Genomic DNA, 16,405 nt, shown 5'->3' with positions numbered 1-16,405 from the left:
TAATAACTTACATATATTCTTGTATACACCACTATACTTTCCCAAAGTATCTTTCATTATAAGCCTCATATGACTCACCGGACCCCAGGAAGAAGAGTACCAGTGAAGGCACAGCTGAAGGTTGCAGGGTATTTGGGTTTGTGGCCTGGATGACACGGCCTGGCAGTGGAAAGGTCGTAGTGGCCTTTGATCCCGCAAGTCAACACACTGGACCTCCCGTGATTTAATTCCGCCTTCACAATTCTCGGAGCACTAGGAAGATACACAGTGTGATTGGAGTTCACACAGCTGGAGCCACTGGAGCTAGGTAGGTATCCAGTAAATTGGAGACCGAGGCAGCAACAAAGGGTCAGTTTGTGTCACCCTATTAAAAACTGTGATGCTGATGATAGTGTGGCTTATGTAACTAAAACAATGCTGGAATATAAAGTGACTTCAGCAAAAATACAGAGGCTCATTTTCTTAATCAGGAAGTGAAATAAATTAAAATATAAAATAAGCTGGAGCTCTTTCGTCATTTTAGACTATTTGCAGAACAGATAAACATGATATCCTGCAAATGCTGTTGCATTAAGATTTCTGAAGTAGACATTGTATTATCTGAGGCTTATTACACTTCTTTTGTTTGAAATAATCAAATAAATGTCAACGTCAATTTGGTCAGAGTTGTTTTACACTGTTAATATGGACTTAAAAACTGTTGATTTTGAATGTGTTTCTGATTTTTTTTAAATTAAAACCAAAATAATTATATGTCTATGTAAGTATATATACACACTTATATATGTATATATATATATACACACATGTATATATATACACATATACATACATACATACATACATGTATACATACATATATATACATATACATATATACACACGTATATATACATACATATATACACATATACACACATATATATATGCATATACATATATACATACATATACATATATACATACATATATAAATACACATGTATGCATATACATACACATATACACATGTATATATGTGTGTATATATACACACACATATGTATAAATATGTGTGTATATATACATACATATACATAAACAAACATATACACACACACTGCTTTTTGGCATTTACCACACAAGTAATCGATAAATCAACAATCAACAGAAAAATCCATACAATTTCTCTCTGCAGCCACTTTGAACCAATTTTCCCTGGGGATTAATAAATATTCCGATTACCAATGTCTCAGAATTAACAATTATCTGGAACGATGTTAGATTACTTGGATATGCTGTATCAAAGTAAAGCAATCACATTCACTTAGAACCACAAATGTCAACCACATATTCATACTAGATAAAGCCATTACATTGTGGACCAATTCAGTGTTGCCATTATGCTGCAAACAAGGTGAGGATGTTCAGAATATAGATACAATAATACAAATATTTTCATAATAAATGTAAAAACAGTAAAATAATATTCACATCATATACTGTATTTGTATGCTGGTAGTCTCACCTTACTCCATTCCCCAACCTTCCATGTGGAGCAGGGGCGGATGTAACAGCGCAGGGCAGGTGCTGGTTTCTTGGCTGGATCACAGTCAGAGTCTGAGCCAGTGCTACAAGCTAAAGTTCTCCAGATCGCACCAAGACCACAGCTGGTGGAGCACTGACAACAAGTTCAGGAACGAAAGATTAGTATTTTTACTCCATAATGCATTAACAGCTTCAGCACACATAATAAGCCTCACTCACGTGTACAATTTTGTGTATGCGTTGTGGTCAGGCTTCAAACATTTTCCTGATATGCAAATAAATGCAAATTATTTATACACAACAAAGCAGGGGTGTGAGTGGAGGCAACCGTTTTTCAAATGCCACCAAAAATGGCAAAAACTCAAGGACATAAGTGGTGTGAAAAATGTGTTTGCAGAATATTGCAGCTAGAGACGTGAATAACAGAGCAGGAGTTTAGAATGTGTGGATTAAGGCAGACTCACAGAGCTCCAGTTGCCAGCGACCCAGTAGGCAGCGTTAGTGACTCGTGTAGAGGCTGACGTTTGGGCAGATGTCGCTGCTGGAAGTGTGTGATTAGGTGCACGACTTGGCATGAGGAGCACAGCAGGTGTTGGTGATTTCATGAGCTGTGCTGGAGTTGTAAGATGTTGAATGGTGGGGTTTGAAGCATCAGGATCACTGTTACTGCTGCTGCTCATCATCAGGGGAACAACTATTTCATTGTAGTCGAAATCAGCTAAATCAAACAGTGGATCTTGGTAGGCAAAATCTGTTCCAGTTGTTTCGGGGAAGGAAGTTAGTGTAGGTAGCTGCACTGTTGTTGCTGGCAGGAAATCATGTGGAGAAGTCCAAGAGGCTCCTTCTGAGTTTGGCAGAGGTATGATTCCTGTCGTTAATGATGTGGAGTCAGAAGAGGCCTCTTGGTTACCTGAGATTACCAGAGAGGGGAGAGGAGTGGGTTGCTGTGAGGCAGGAAGTGGGGTTGTACCGAGGTCAAGGTCAAAATCCCATGAATTGTCTTTGCTTGTGTCGTACGCTGTATCAAAATGATCCAAGTCCAGCTCCTCCAGTGTGAAAGAAGTTGGAAACAATGTTGACTGAGTGGTTGTTTGAGGTAATTCTGAGACACTTTCATTCACCAGATCTTGAGTCATGACCTGAATTATAGTTTCCGGTGTGGGAATGCCTTTATTTTCTTGGTCTGTACTTTCATCAATGTAACTGTACTCATAATCATCATATGCCTCCACCTCGTGAGCTCTCACAGTTGAAGCAACACTAGTATTAATGGTTGTTTGATATTTGGGAAGAGCCTGTTTTGGAGTCACACTTACATCCTCACTGTAATTTTCCTCCTCAGAAAAATTGTCATAATTATTTTCAGACTGCTCTGTGTATTGCCCCCACGCCACATCCTGTGTAGGCTCCTTTGTTGTGATTTCCAGATTAGTCATTGTGCTGATGTTTTCAGGCCACCACACAATGTCATATCTCTGGTTTGGGTTAAGTGAATGCTGAGTTGTTGACAATGGTGGAGAATGAGTTGCAGACACAGGGAGGAGATCATCCTCAGAAAGAAAGTCATTCATCTCTTCAGAATGTGTTTGGACAGACTCCTTTATTGCTGCATTTCTGCTGTGCTTCACATTGTCGAGATTGTTGCTCTGTGGCTCCTCCGTGTTTACCATGTGAAAAATGGCTTTTGAAATTGTAGGAATTGTCGAAGCAGCAGTGGGAACACTTTCATTCATGTTGTGGCTTGGATTGTCCTCCTGTGGAGAGTGGAATCTGTGACTGTCTCCTGAATCTTCCTCATTGCTCCCAAAATCATCTGACAAGTCTTCGTGGAAGTTGATGAAGTTATAGTCATAGTAAAAATCATCAACTTGGACACTATTCTGTTTACCATTTTCAAGGTTATTGTGGTAGTGGAAATCTCCCTCGATTATGTTATTATGGTTACTATGAGATCTTGGCTGGGCTCTGGTGGTGCTGTATTTGGACGGAGGTTTGGCTTCAGGTATGGAATTGATTTCATTGAGCACTTCTTTACTTGGCCAGCCGCTTCCTGACCAGTCCATACCTCCAAAGTTGTCCACAACCTGTGGGCAGTCCTGCATGAAACAGGTGCTGACGGCCAGAGGCTTCTTTTGGGGGTCACAGTCAGAATCTGTGTTGCTCGAGCAGGTCACATTACGGTGACGGACTCCACTTCCACAAGTCAGTGAACACTGCAGGAGAGAAAAGAGATGCCAAAGCTGATTACAAGCATCAGCAGCTCCATCTGTATTTTTATTTTACAGGCCTGCAAGTTTACAAAGTACTTTGGAAAATCCAGATCTCACATGAACAGACATTTTCTCCATAACATCTCGCCATGTGGAGAATGTGACCCAGACTCAACAGATATTCTGTTTTAAGCCTTAAACTCTTCAAAACCAATCAGAGGACACTGAAGTCAAGGGTCAGAGCTCACAGCATTCAGACAATAATGTGACACACTTATATTCTAAAACTACTCTCACAATGAGGCTTCAAGCTCGTTTTAGCCTAAAAGTGACATTTTGGCCTGGAAATGATGATAGAGGAAAAGTCACAAACATCTATAACGTCTGTGTGATGTGTTTAGCAGTTGTTGAGACATTTCAAGTTTTGAACTGACCATCTAATAACCACACAGTTACTTCCTCACAGCTAAAGCTACAGCAAGACACATTGTGAGGAGACACAGCAGGAGACTCGAACCAGAGTGAACTTCATGAACTCTTCCTTCTTTCGTTCTTTCTTTCGAATGCTGAAGTTTCAGAATCTTTAATGGTCTTTCAAACATTTGTTGTGTTTTTGTATGTATAGCACAGATACATGTAAAGGAAATAATCTCCGTGTAGCTCAGGGTCTGCTATGGCCCTTTTCCACTATGGTCCAAGCTCGCCTCGCCTCACCACTGCGGTTTAGGTTGGTTTTCCACTACAATTAGTGGCCTACTCACTAGAGCAGGTACTGAGGTACTATGCTAGTGAAAACGCAACTTAGCTGTGCAGCACCGTGCCATGCCGAGGTGAGGCAATTGACCAGAACAATTATTCTTATGTGAACCAAAAATGTCATGGTTGTGTGTCCCCAGTTAAATTTCTGGAACTTAAAAAAATATCTACATGTGAAAATATCTCAAGACATTATTGAAGAAGAAGAAAAATGAGGAAGACTTTTCCCCACTGAATTTCAGGCAAATGCACAACCAGACCCTCTTGTCCCGATACAGGCTAACCTAACTTACCTTTGACCAGCTGCCTGTGGTCCAGTCTGCTGGGCAGGGGACATCTGTGTTGCAGGACAATAGTGACTCAGGTTTGGGGATGTGTTCACATTCACTGGGCTGCAGGGCTTCCTGCTCCTCCACACTCACTGCCTGGATGCAAAGCACTGTCCTTTTAGTCAGACCTGAGCTCCCACAGCTCGCTGAGCATTTCTGCCACTCACCAACCCACCACCTGTACAGAGGCACACAAAACATGCACACATCTCACATTTACTGGTATACTTTGATGGAAAATATGTGCAAATGTATAATGACTGACTACTTCACGTAAATGGTGATATATCCACCTTTGATAACAGAGTGCAAATATTCAGCTATCCAGAGAAAACACAAATAAACCACTGCTGTTAAGATGTTCAGTGTAACAGATTGGGACCATCTGCTCATCCGCAGAGGCTGTGTGCACAGGTGAAAAAGTTGAAATGTTTATTCAAAATTCATGATTTCATAACTAACAAATATTGTTCACAAAAAAAGTAAAGAAGTACAGATGTACCACAAAATACACCAGGTTGGATGGAAAGAGATTAACTGTGGCCAATTAGCTCCACAGCTCACTGCCAAAAAAACTGCTGCTGATTACTGCCATTATGCAGAAAATAAGGCACTCACAGAAATAATAATAAAGCAAATTACACATGAACAATAACATATTAACATGGCGAGAGCATGCTGAGAGCACGCTGAGAACATGCTGAGAACATGCTGATTACTGTTGACAGAAAAAGTCCTGTGTGCGTCAAGAGCTGTCATTCCATCCCATGAAATCTTCCCGTGTACTGGCACTACAGTGGAATGTCTCTTAGCAAATATGTAAAGAGTTATGGCATTTGTAATGGCCATTAAGAATTTATCCAATTCATTAATATTTTGTTCTCTTCACACAATGTGACCCCTGATGGAATTATCAGAAGAATTCAAAGTGCCGGGATAAAATGTGAAGATACATTCAGCAGCATCTGAGCTGCACATACCTGACTCTGTCAAAACTGCATCTAACAGCACTGAAATCAAGGGTGAAGGTTTGGTTACTGGTGGGGACAAACCAGCTATTGTTTATTAATCAATTTACAGATTTATAAGGAAACTGCACAACATGTGTTACCCTATTAGACAGTGTCAACTTTCTTTTTTGAAATCTATATATTAAGTGACATAGAGAGGGCCCAGATGCTTGAGTGTGTTTGAAACAGACATTGAGAGCCATATTCAACACATAAAAACTGCTCTGAGAGAACAAGCTGCACTTTGGTGCAATAAAATGTGTGGAAATAGAAATATCTGGAGAGACGTGCCTCTTTGATCTCAATGAAGCAACCTGCCAGCTGTGCTCAACTATTCATGTTTGAAGTGCATAGGCTGCACTCTCAAAATCACCTGAATGTGTCTTTCAAAGAGACTCAAAAGCTAAGGTTGCAATGGTGTAAATTAGATGTATAGTATAAAAGGTTATGTACAAGAGGAATTTAATCAATACTACAAAAACACAGGAGACAAATGAAAGCCAACTGGAGAACCACTGTTAGACTGCAGAAAGATTAAAGAGGTAAATGTTACAGTCCAGAGGTTCCACAAATACAGCAAACATGAACAAGCATTTATAGACATTTGGATCAATGCCACAAGGAAGAAAAACATCACCGATCAAAGACACATTTGATCAATCCATGGACATTAAGCTGATGAAAGGTCCTGCCACCGATTATATTAGGTTGTGTTAAACATGTTAATGCTTACCACTTAATATTTTGCAAGGATTTCACATTTTTTCCATTTTCTATTAAGCCAATCGACAGCACTGTCATTTATTATTATTATTATTATTTTTATCCTAGTTTCTCTCTCTCTTTTGTTGTATATGCTGAGACAGTGTCTTGTTTTATGGTGACGTTATGGTTCGATCTTAAGTCTGTAAATTGTTTCTGAAACACTTGGCTGTGTGTATGTGGCTTGCTGAAATCCACTTCACTTCCATCAATAAATAACATTTGTTTGTGACATTAAAAGGAAAGGAAATCTTTAAAAGGTTACAGCAACAACTTATATTGTGAGGGCTACAGACAGGGTATGAAGAAGATTTCAACAAATAAGCTAACAAGTGTTTTAGAAGTCAATGACAGACTACAAATACCGTGGCACTGTTTTAGTGGTGTGAATATGATCAATGAAATTGACTCTCCACAGATTATCTATTGTCCTGAAAGTTCCATTAAATAATGCTTCTGGTGATGCCCAATTAACATTATAAAAAAGCATCCAATAACAAACAAACAAAAAATCAAACAGAATTGCAGCTACAATAATTAACTAAATCCAAACCTTGTTTTAATGTAGCTGGTTTCAACAGTCCTTCTAAGAAGAGTAGAACAACAGGCATATTTCCCTGTGTGCGTGTCTGTGAATGCTGGTGTCATTTTGTAAATCATGTCAACTTACATGGCTGGACATGGATCCTTGTTACAACTGGTTTGGTTATCATCAGGTCGGGTCAAGGGGTCACAGAAGTGCTCCTCCAATATCCCCATTGTCTTCTCCACACAGTAAACAGTCTGTCTCTGAACACCTGGAATACCAGAGGGAGGAGAGGAATGCCTGTGTGACACCTGGTGCACCATGATTAAGAGAAGAGAAGATCAATGACGTAAAAGACAGCAACAGATTTCTACTTTATGAACCACGGATATAACTCTTTTATTTTGGTTTAACTTCTTTATTAAATGTGTAAATGTAAAATGTACCAGATTGTAGCCACTGGCTTTCATTTATAGTCTCTCTGCAGGATGATGTAACATTTACATGCAACATGTAACATTAATGAACATGCAAATAAAAGTAAAACTAATTCAAACTAACAATGATACACCTAGTGTAGGTGTCGTCATACAACCACAAATAGAAATAAAACACACAACATCGTGCCAACAACACAACGTTCCATTAAGTATGGAGTGCAAATTAAAGCTGCGGATGGCAGGTTATCAAAGCACTCACATTGTGGGAAAGTGGATCTCTTTACTGAGCTCCTCTCATCAGATCAGCATGGAGAGACACACGTGTTTCATCAACCCAGATGACCTGAGGTGACCTCTACACTGGTAAAAATCTCTCTGCCAATACTGCCTCTCTTTTAGGTGTGCATTTGTTTGCAGCATTGGAACTATGAACTCTCCGAAATAACAATCAATTGTGCCACAGAAATCTTACAGCACCTTTAAATGTGAACATTAACAGTTCTCACTATGTTTTCCATCTAATTAAAAACAGTGACAATTAAGACAAATGGTCGTGTCCATTTAATCCAGATTTGTTTTTCAACAGGTAATCCATTACAAACGTCACTGTTTTACATATAAGTAAATGTCCGTTACATTTAAAGCATTGTCAAATGAGTTCACTCAATGCTGAAGCTGAATTAGCCTATCAGCTCCATACAAGTCTCTGTGTTTCTCAGGAGAGTGTAGTGGAGCTTGCTCAGCTTCCTCTAAAATGTTGTCAAATCAGTACTGTGTTGTATTTACATTTCATGATTTTCGTATTCCCGTAGCAGCCACCGCATTAAAACCACTTGAAGCTCAGCTTCAAGTCTATGGGATGGCACGTAATAGGACTTTTTCACTGCAACAAGCTTGACGGTGATTTGACAAATCCTCAATGTTGACCAGACAGAGGCAGGATAATATCATAATCAACAACAAAATACACCTAAAGTTATGTACTGTAGCTTTAAAATACATAGAATTGTATGATCAGAAATCTGTTTTCATCCCTGACTAAATAAATAAACAAGTCAATACATAAGTGGCTCCACAAGTATTTACTCAAGAGCACATTACAACAAACAATACTTTAAAGGGGCTGATTCCTGAGGAAGCCACTGATTTATATCTCCACCTGTGTGACCGGACATCTCTCGTACTCCTTGGTGAGCCTCCACCCCATCAGAAAAGCAGACACTTCTCACCTCTCTGTGCCCTCAATGTCTGATCTCTTTCTTACACCTTCAAATATTGCTCTAAAGGACAAGGCCGCGACATCAGATTGGAATCCATATGGGAGTCAGGATGAGTGAAGATGGAGGAAAAGCCAGGCTGATTACACGTTTTTTTCAGCTACATGAGCAAATACTGAGTGGTAGATAATGTAGTCCAATGTATTTTAAATATGGGTAATGTCTCTTGATGTGCTATTGCCTTTTTATATAATTATGGAAATGGAGTAAAAAAAAACAAAAAACATTTGCTTTCATATTTGTTTGTTTCATACTGTTGTCCAAGTTCCTTGGTTCAAGCCCCGATTTGGAACAAGGGCCTTTCTGCAAGGAGTTTGCATGTTCTCCCCGTGTGTGCCTGGGTCTTCTCCGGGTTCTCCGGCTTCCTCCCATGCAATATGGGGATTAGGTGAATTGGTCACACTAAATTGACAGTAGTCGTGAGCGTGTGAGTGAATGGTTATTTGCCTCTATGTGTGGCCCTGTGATGGACTGGCGAACTGTCCAGGGTGTACCCCCCCTGTGTCAGCTGAGATAGGCACAGCACCCACCAAGACCCTCCAGTGGAGGATAAAGCGGTAGATAATGGATGGATGGATGGATGGTGTCCAAGTATTTCCTCTTCCTTATACAAGAAAATTGATATTTAAGATGCCGAGACTTAAAAAACACACACTTTGCTCAAGTAACATTTCCCTGCTCATACAATATGCTGCACTCCCATGAGCACTGTGGCTAAAAATGCAGAAAGTTTCATCTACAAACCGGCATCCACCTCTGCACACCAAAGACATAAAAAAGTTTTTCAAACCTACTGAGATGAGCCCCCGTACTTAAATTTTTCCACCAACACACACATTATGCTTAGTCTGGGGAATATGATAATTTTTGCTGCCAGCTGTGTGGAAATACAGTATAAACCCATGTATAAACACTGGATGGAACCTTCCAATTTCCTCAGTCCTCTCCTATAAAACAGGATGTCAGTTTTATGAATTATGTTCCCATTTAGAGAAAAAAAAGTGAACACCAACGTGATTGACAGCTGGTATCGTCCAATAGGAGCCCAGTAGCAAGTGACGCCTCTGAACTTTTGTTTGCAAAACATCAACATGATGCTAAATCTCGATTATTCAAAACTGGAGCTCAGATTGTTATGGTTGACAACACAACTGGTTGTCGTCTAAGACGTCTAATTTACGGAAAAGTAAATAGTAAAAAAAAAGTTGTAAATCAACTTGCTCCTGTCAACATGTAATAACAAATTACACACTGGCAATTCATGTGAAATCAAACAGTGTGACGCTGATAAATAAAAATAATAATAAAATAATAATAAAATAAAATAAAAATAATAAATAAAAACTAAATATATGGTCTATTCAGCACTAAACTGAAGGGGGCTGTAGAGCAGAGTCCATAAATCAAAAACAAGAATACACAGAGTCATGCTTCTTACTACTGTGAGAATTGACACATGAAAAAGACTGAAGGATCCAGTGAAGCTATTGTCTTGAAACACAGGCTTCTTGTTTGAACAATGCTAGTTTCAATGAAGATTAATCGTTCAGCCACACGAGACATACTTTCAAATCCTGTATCTGTCCATCAAGTCAATGGTCTCATTGTTTTAGGGCCTGTACACAAGAGAACACGTTGAGGAGAATCTCCAAAACGTTTGTATCGTATCGCCTTGTTATCTACAAGGAACTGGCACACCACAGGAGCCAGAAATGCTTTTTTGGTGCTAGAGTGAAAAATAATTAGTCATGTATACAACAATATACATTTATTTATTATGTTTTTTACCAATTACATGAGCAGCTGCATGAGTAAATATCTAGATGTGACATAACTGTATTGCCTGGTTCCAGGAAATTACTAAATTTTTTTGTGGACCATAGCATCAGTTCCTAATTAAATATCAGTAATAATGCCCAAAAATTGCGGACATTGAGGGCCATATCAACTTCTCAGGCACAGTGCACAGTCATACTGACAAAAAAACTGAGGATTATGAAGCTAAAGCTATGTTCTTTGAAGGGGAAATGAGGTAAAGCATGTCAGCTCCTATCTGATTGAGATTACTATATCACAAATGGTGGATTGAGGCCTGCAGGGCCTCGTCTAGGCTGACGACTGATCTTGGTCTTTTTGTTCAGATTACCAGGCTTAAATGGCTTCGTATCCAATATTTATGGTTGATGTGACTCAGATGTGATTCCTATTTTCAAATCAGATTTGTGTCACTTAAGTATGTGGCCCAAGATTAGACATACAAGCGGTAGGTAACCATGTGACATGAATAACAACAGCAATATCAGCATTATCGACCTACACCACAGAAGTGCAGTAAAAACAAACAACAATGGAGGACAGTGCTGTCATCTAGAGCTAAATATCACTGACACATTTGTTGCAGCAGCCTCCATTTCTGAATTTCCCCTATAGAGATCAATACAGGTACATCAAATACATATATTATCTTGTCTTATCCAATACATCTCAGACTTTCAATACCATGCGGACTCACAATTGTGATGCTTTCTGTTGTTGTTGTTGATGATGACACATTGCGAATCGAAAGGCATTTCTACAGACGTGTGCCGTTTCAGAGAGAAGTGACATTCAGATACATGACGTTTGTAGTTACGAATGCAAACTGTCAAATATGATATGATGCGATATGAATCGGATTTGAACATTGTGGCTGGTAAATCTGAACGTAGCCTTAGAGGAAGCACATGGACCAAAGTTCTGTTTGATGTTTGTCAACACTGACATATGTGTGTATAAGTAACCAGAGACAAAGAATTCTGGTTACTTATTATCTTTCAGCTTCTCCCTCTTTACAGGTCACCACAGCGGACAATCTACGGATATGTTTTGTCCATCCTGGTGCAACCCTTCTACTTTTTGCACAGGGGTACACTAGCCCTTGACCTGGCGGGTTAGGGTTAGAACCAGGAACTGGTTACTCTTCTTCTGTTGTGGTGTGTGTGTGTGTGTGTGTGTGTGTGTGTGTGTGTGTGTGTGTGTGTGTGTCTTTCAGTGCATTGTTTGGATAGCAGGAGCCTCCTGAATCTGCAACAGTCTCATGTTTCACAACAACCAAAAGGGGACCTACCGATCTTGTAATACAAAGGTCTATTGGTTGACTTTCCCATGTCATATTAGCTTTTTCAATCAACTTTCTATAACAATTTTTTTAAAGTTGTTTATTTCTCTTACCGGTTCCACAGGTAACACTGCACTCAGTCCATGAACCATATTTCCAGGAGAAAACTGAGAGAGGTATGTTGTTGTCCTGGGAGACATTTCGACTGATGGTGTACTCGAACCTCACGCCTGGATTGGTCTCCTGAAAGAGAAGCTGCAGCACAAGAGACAACATCTAGCAACAAGTAGAGAAAAACTAGCAGACAAATATAACCATAAAAAAATAAAGAGCTCAATCACAAGCTGAAAAATACTGTATATTTAGCATATTTTCGATTCTTGTACCTCAAGGGAGGGCTTAATATATTCAACAACAGGACAAGATATTCCAGGAAAGCTGTTGAGGAGGTCAAATGCAGAGGTAATAAGGTCATTTTTAAGTCTTACATCAAGTGATAAGTTTATTATTTTCTATTTATTAAATAGTTCTGTGTTTATTTTTACTGATTTTTCTCTGAAAATACAGGTAGTTTGAGCATTTAAATGGCATCACAAAGCATTAAGTAAAAAATAATCCTGCCTGAATCCACAGTGGTTCCATGGTCGGCCCAGGAGACGTCAGGTTTTCCCGGTGCCCTGTCCTCATGTAGGTAAATACTGTCCCGGCTGCCTTGTATTCTCCATTCCACTGGATCGTCCAACCACCATTTAGAAAGTACATGCTGGGGTTGTCACTTCTTAGTGCCAAGAAGTTACCAGCTTCAGCCACCTCCTCAATCCTGATGTCCCAGGCTCCCTCTGGGATCAGTCCAATATCTACATAACCTGAGGGACACGAAAATACACAAGGTAGCTTGACTGGAATTACATTTTCAGGGCCAATTTTAACAGATTAAAAATAAATAAATAAATTCATATACAAATCCAGCCAAACCCTATTACACAAATATATGGAATTGAGAATAAAGAATTGTGTACTATATTGACATTACCTAACAAAATAAAATAACAGCCATGTGCAGCATTGTTTACTCTTTTCAATAAAGCTCTTTTTTTTTTTTTTACAAACATGTATATGATTTTTTATTATTGTTATCGTTATGATTATTATTATATAATGTTATTATTAAATTATACATATTATGTACTTTTTATAGTCACAAAATGAATGCAGACATGGTTAGTATGAACTGACCATCGACTGAGGTGGAAAAGGCCAACAATGCGTTGTTGCAATGCATGTTTAAGTCCATTTCTGAATTTGTTTGGCATCAGCTAAACTTTCTTCTTTAAATAATTATCATTTACCAAGTTCACAGTGAAGTTACAGAAATCTACATTTACAAAACAAAACAAAAACCTCACTGTTGTTTTCAATAATGTCTATACAAATGTCTTCACATCTGTATAAAAGCCCTCATTATATCCTTTTTTAACAAAAATATGTTTTTAAAGGATGTTGTTCTACTCTAGTGATCGCGAGACAGCGTTCATTTTCCTATTGCTGCACATTGCAGCCCTTCAGGCCTATGGCCTTCACACTGATGGGCTTTCAGCACAGATGTCCCAATCTCGTAAATGTGCACTGTTGGAAAGCAAAGAGGAGGATCTTAGTGTAGCTCCGAGCAAAGAACCAACAATGCATGAAGGACTTTAGTACAAGACGCTGTCAGGCCTTTGATCACACGCCTGTTTATTTTTCAACTGATCAGATGAATGTGCAGTGTAAAAAACAGAACGACTTGGTGATGATGAAGCTTGTGCACGCTTCCTATAGACACGGGACATAACAGCTGTACTAATAATAGTCATGGCTGTCATGTTATTCATGTTCACACAGAAAATAATAAATATATGACATCCAACAATGAAAACCAACCAAAAGCCCATTTTCCCCCTTGTCCTATTTATAAGGCTCTTCAAGACAAAACAATCTGGTTAAAGGTGTAGTGGAAAACTTTTAAATATAAATATATGTTGAGTGCATTCAAGACTGTCCCAAATGAGTTTACTCATTAAGTCCATCACCTACACAAGACTCTCTCTGTGTTTCAATTATGTTTGTTTTTTCATGTGGTCTGGCAACATTCTTGCCTTGCGCACATGAAGTGACGCCTGTCAGCAGTATAGTGATGCTGGTAGAGTGAGACAGCTGCAACAGGCTGAAGTATGGCTGAAAAAACACCAAGAAGCAGCCACAGAAATTGATTCTACTACTAAAAAAACTGGACTGGATTCGAAATATTCAGAATTCCTCAGGGGGGCAATAGAAGCTAAGCACTGGAGGTTTAATATGAATGTGATGAAAAGACAAGGGTGCGGGAAACGAAGCAAGCCAAATGGAAAAGGACCCAAAAATAGAAATTGCTCAATTTAATTTAGCCATCATGCATTTCATTATAGACACATGTGCTTCTCCTCTCCTGTGACCGATCAAACATCTTCTGGGCAAAGGCTTGAGCCAAAATGTGCAGGAAACTTACCAAGTCCTTCACTCTCCTCAAACGTTTTCTTCACAGTTGTGCAGGTTGAACCGTTACCATGACACACCCCACAGCGATCCTCGACAGCATTGGAGTCAATCACATAGTCGCAGCCTATATTCTGTAACACACACATACAACACAGTCAATGCTACATAATCTAGAAATAATCTGTCAGAGTTGTTTTCCTGATTTTTTTTCTTAAGTCTGTTTCATGTTGCATGAATGCCTTTCAATCAATTAAAACAAAACACAATTAGGCAGGAAAACATGCGAGCGCCTTTCAAAAATGTCAAGAAATATCATGAAGTCACAGCCCAATGTCAGTGAACACTTTTCACTCGGTATCCACACAGTGTCTGTATCACTGACTGGCATTTTGGCCCAGGGTGATAGGCGAGAGCAGGCTGTTATCTCGCAAGATAACAGCAACCACAATTTCTTTAATCGACAAACTCATTTTCATACAGAATGTCAAATATATACAATGCTCCTCTAGCCAGACAACAACCCTGTGACTAACAAGGCACAGTTGAAATGAACAGAATACGGTAAATAAAATAACCTTATTCCAAAAACCGAGAGAGAAATACAATTCAATTCAAATAACTTTCTTTTTTTGATACCTCATTTATGTAAACGCATGAGTGATTATACAAATCCCATAAACATAATACATATCATCTCACACATTATTTACGCCATCAGCCGAACATACTGCATACAAAGTATTTGTATTGAGCAGACACAGTGTGTCATCTGTTATTGAATAGAGCAATAAAGAGTAAATAATTAGTAATTTGTATCTCAGGCCTGAGGATAAAGCTGAGAAGTGAGCGAGTGAGTGAAAGAAGTTTGAAACTGTCTGTGTTCTCTTTTCAGGGTTCTTCATTTGTAAATATTGATGGATAAATGAATTCTGTTCCAGTCATAATTTGTGCAATGGGATGTGATGAATGTTGCCAAGAGAACCACACAAGACTATTGAATGAAACTAAATAAAATAAAATAAAACCAAGACTGAAGGGTGAACTTAAAGTTTGTGGAGTTTTCTCAGAAATGTTTTTTTGCATTTTTATTAAAACCACAGAAACCATAGAATATAGAAGAAAGAAGAACTGAATACTGAAATAATTGATTAGACAATAGTTTGCATATAATAACACTGGTGAACTCCAAATATATTGTTCAAGTTTTTTTATAGCTGATTTACTATAATTTTGATGTGCTGAATCCATTGGTTTTGCAACTTTCTGAACAAAGTTACATTTGTTTTTTAACGTCTTTGTTTACATGTACGGGTATTTTCACCTCATATGATGCACAATTCTTTTATATTTCTTGCAATAAACAAATTCTGAAGATGTTGCATATGCCAACTTATGACTAATTGTTTTTTTTATATATTACAAGTGAATGAAATGGCTTTGACTAGAAGATCTTGCAAAAATAAGCCTGACGTATTCTGCTACATCTGCGGTTTATACACCATTGTTTATAACAGGAATCTGTTAGAAAACTTTTTTTTCTTCTCCTAAAACCTTTTTTGGATGAGAAATATTAACGAAAATCAACTGATAATGTCACAAAAATGTAATCAATTTAGTCAGAAGATCGGATTTCTCAAAATCAAATTAGCATAAAAACCTGACCTGATTGAGAAAGATGGATGCTATTTTTGGATTCAGTGGTGCAAAATGGTCCTAATTCAGTTGAAAGAACATAGACAAATTACACATTTCTTTTTGTAAGCCAGTGTAATCGGTACAGTACCTTGCAAATGCCATTGATGCACATATCCCGGCTTTTGTTGCCTTCATAGCATGGCGTACCATCAGTGACAGCATCCAGCATCTTTTCAGAAAAGTGTTCATTCAGCGGACGGCAGTGCAGTTCACAAGGGCTGACTGATGGAGTGTCATGAAAAAAGACAAAGCTGTGATACGG

At 38.7% G+C, this 16,405-nt stretch overlaps 1 protein-coding gene across 1 annotated transcript in view; it reads right to left on the bottom strand.

The window, feature by feature from the left end:
* Positions 1 to 16,405, bottom strand: part of adamts7 (a disintegrin-like and metallopeptidase (reprolysin type) with thrombospondin type 1 motif, 7) — a gene marked incomplete at its 5' end in the record, with an annotated part of 81,792 nt that overhangs the window by 13,803 nt on the left and 51,584 nt on the right. Inside the window, 9 exons of the mRNA XM_083900537.1 lie at positions 79 to 252; positions 1,508 to 1,660; positions 1,992 to 3,740; positions 4,787 to 5,000; positions 7,265 to 7,391; positions 12,048 to 12,189; positions 12,556 to 12,800; positions 14,459 to 14,579; positions 16,232 to 16,365. Of these exons, the coding sequence (XP_083756663.1) occupies positions 79 to 252; positions 1,508 to 1,660; positions 1,992 to 3,740; positions 4,787 to 5,000; positions 7,265 to 7,391; positions 12,048 to 12,189; positions 12,556 to 12,800; positions 14,459 to 14,579; positions 16,232 to 16,365 (3,059 nt within the window). The remainder of the gene's footprint in view (positions 1 to 78; positions 253 to 1,507; positions 1,661 to 1,991; positions 3,741 to 4,786; positions 5,001 to 7,264; positions 7,392 to 12,047; positions 12,190 to 12,555; positions 12,801 to 14,458; positions 14,580 to 16,231; positions 16,366 to 16,405) is intronic.

The sequence above is a fragment of the Microchirus variegatus genome, assembly GCF_963457635.1.
Source record: "Microchirus variegatus genome assembly, chromosome: 14".
NCBI classification, from domain to species: Eukaryota; Metazoa; Chordata; class Actinopteri; order Pleuronectiformes; family Soleidae; genus Microchirus; species Microchirus variegatus.
Note: the sequence above shows the minus strand (reverse complement) of the source record. Positions and strands in the feature narration are given on the sequence as shown.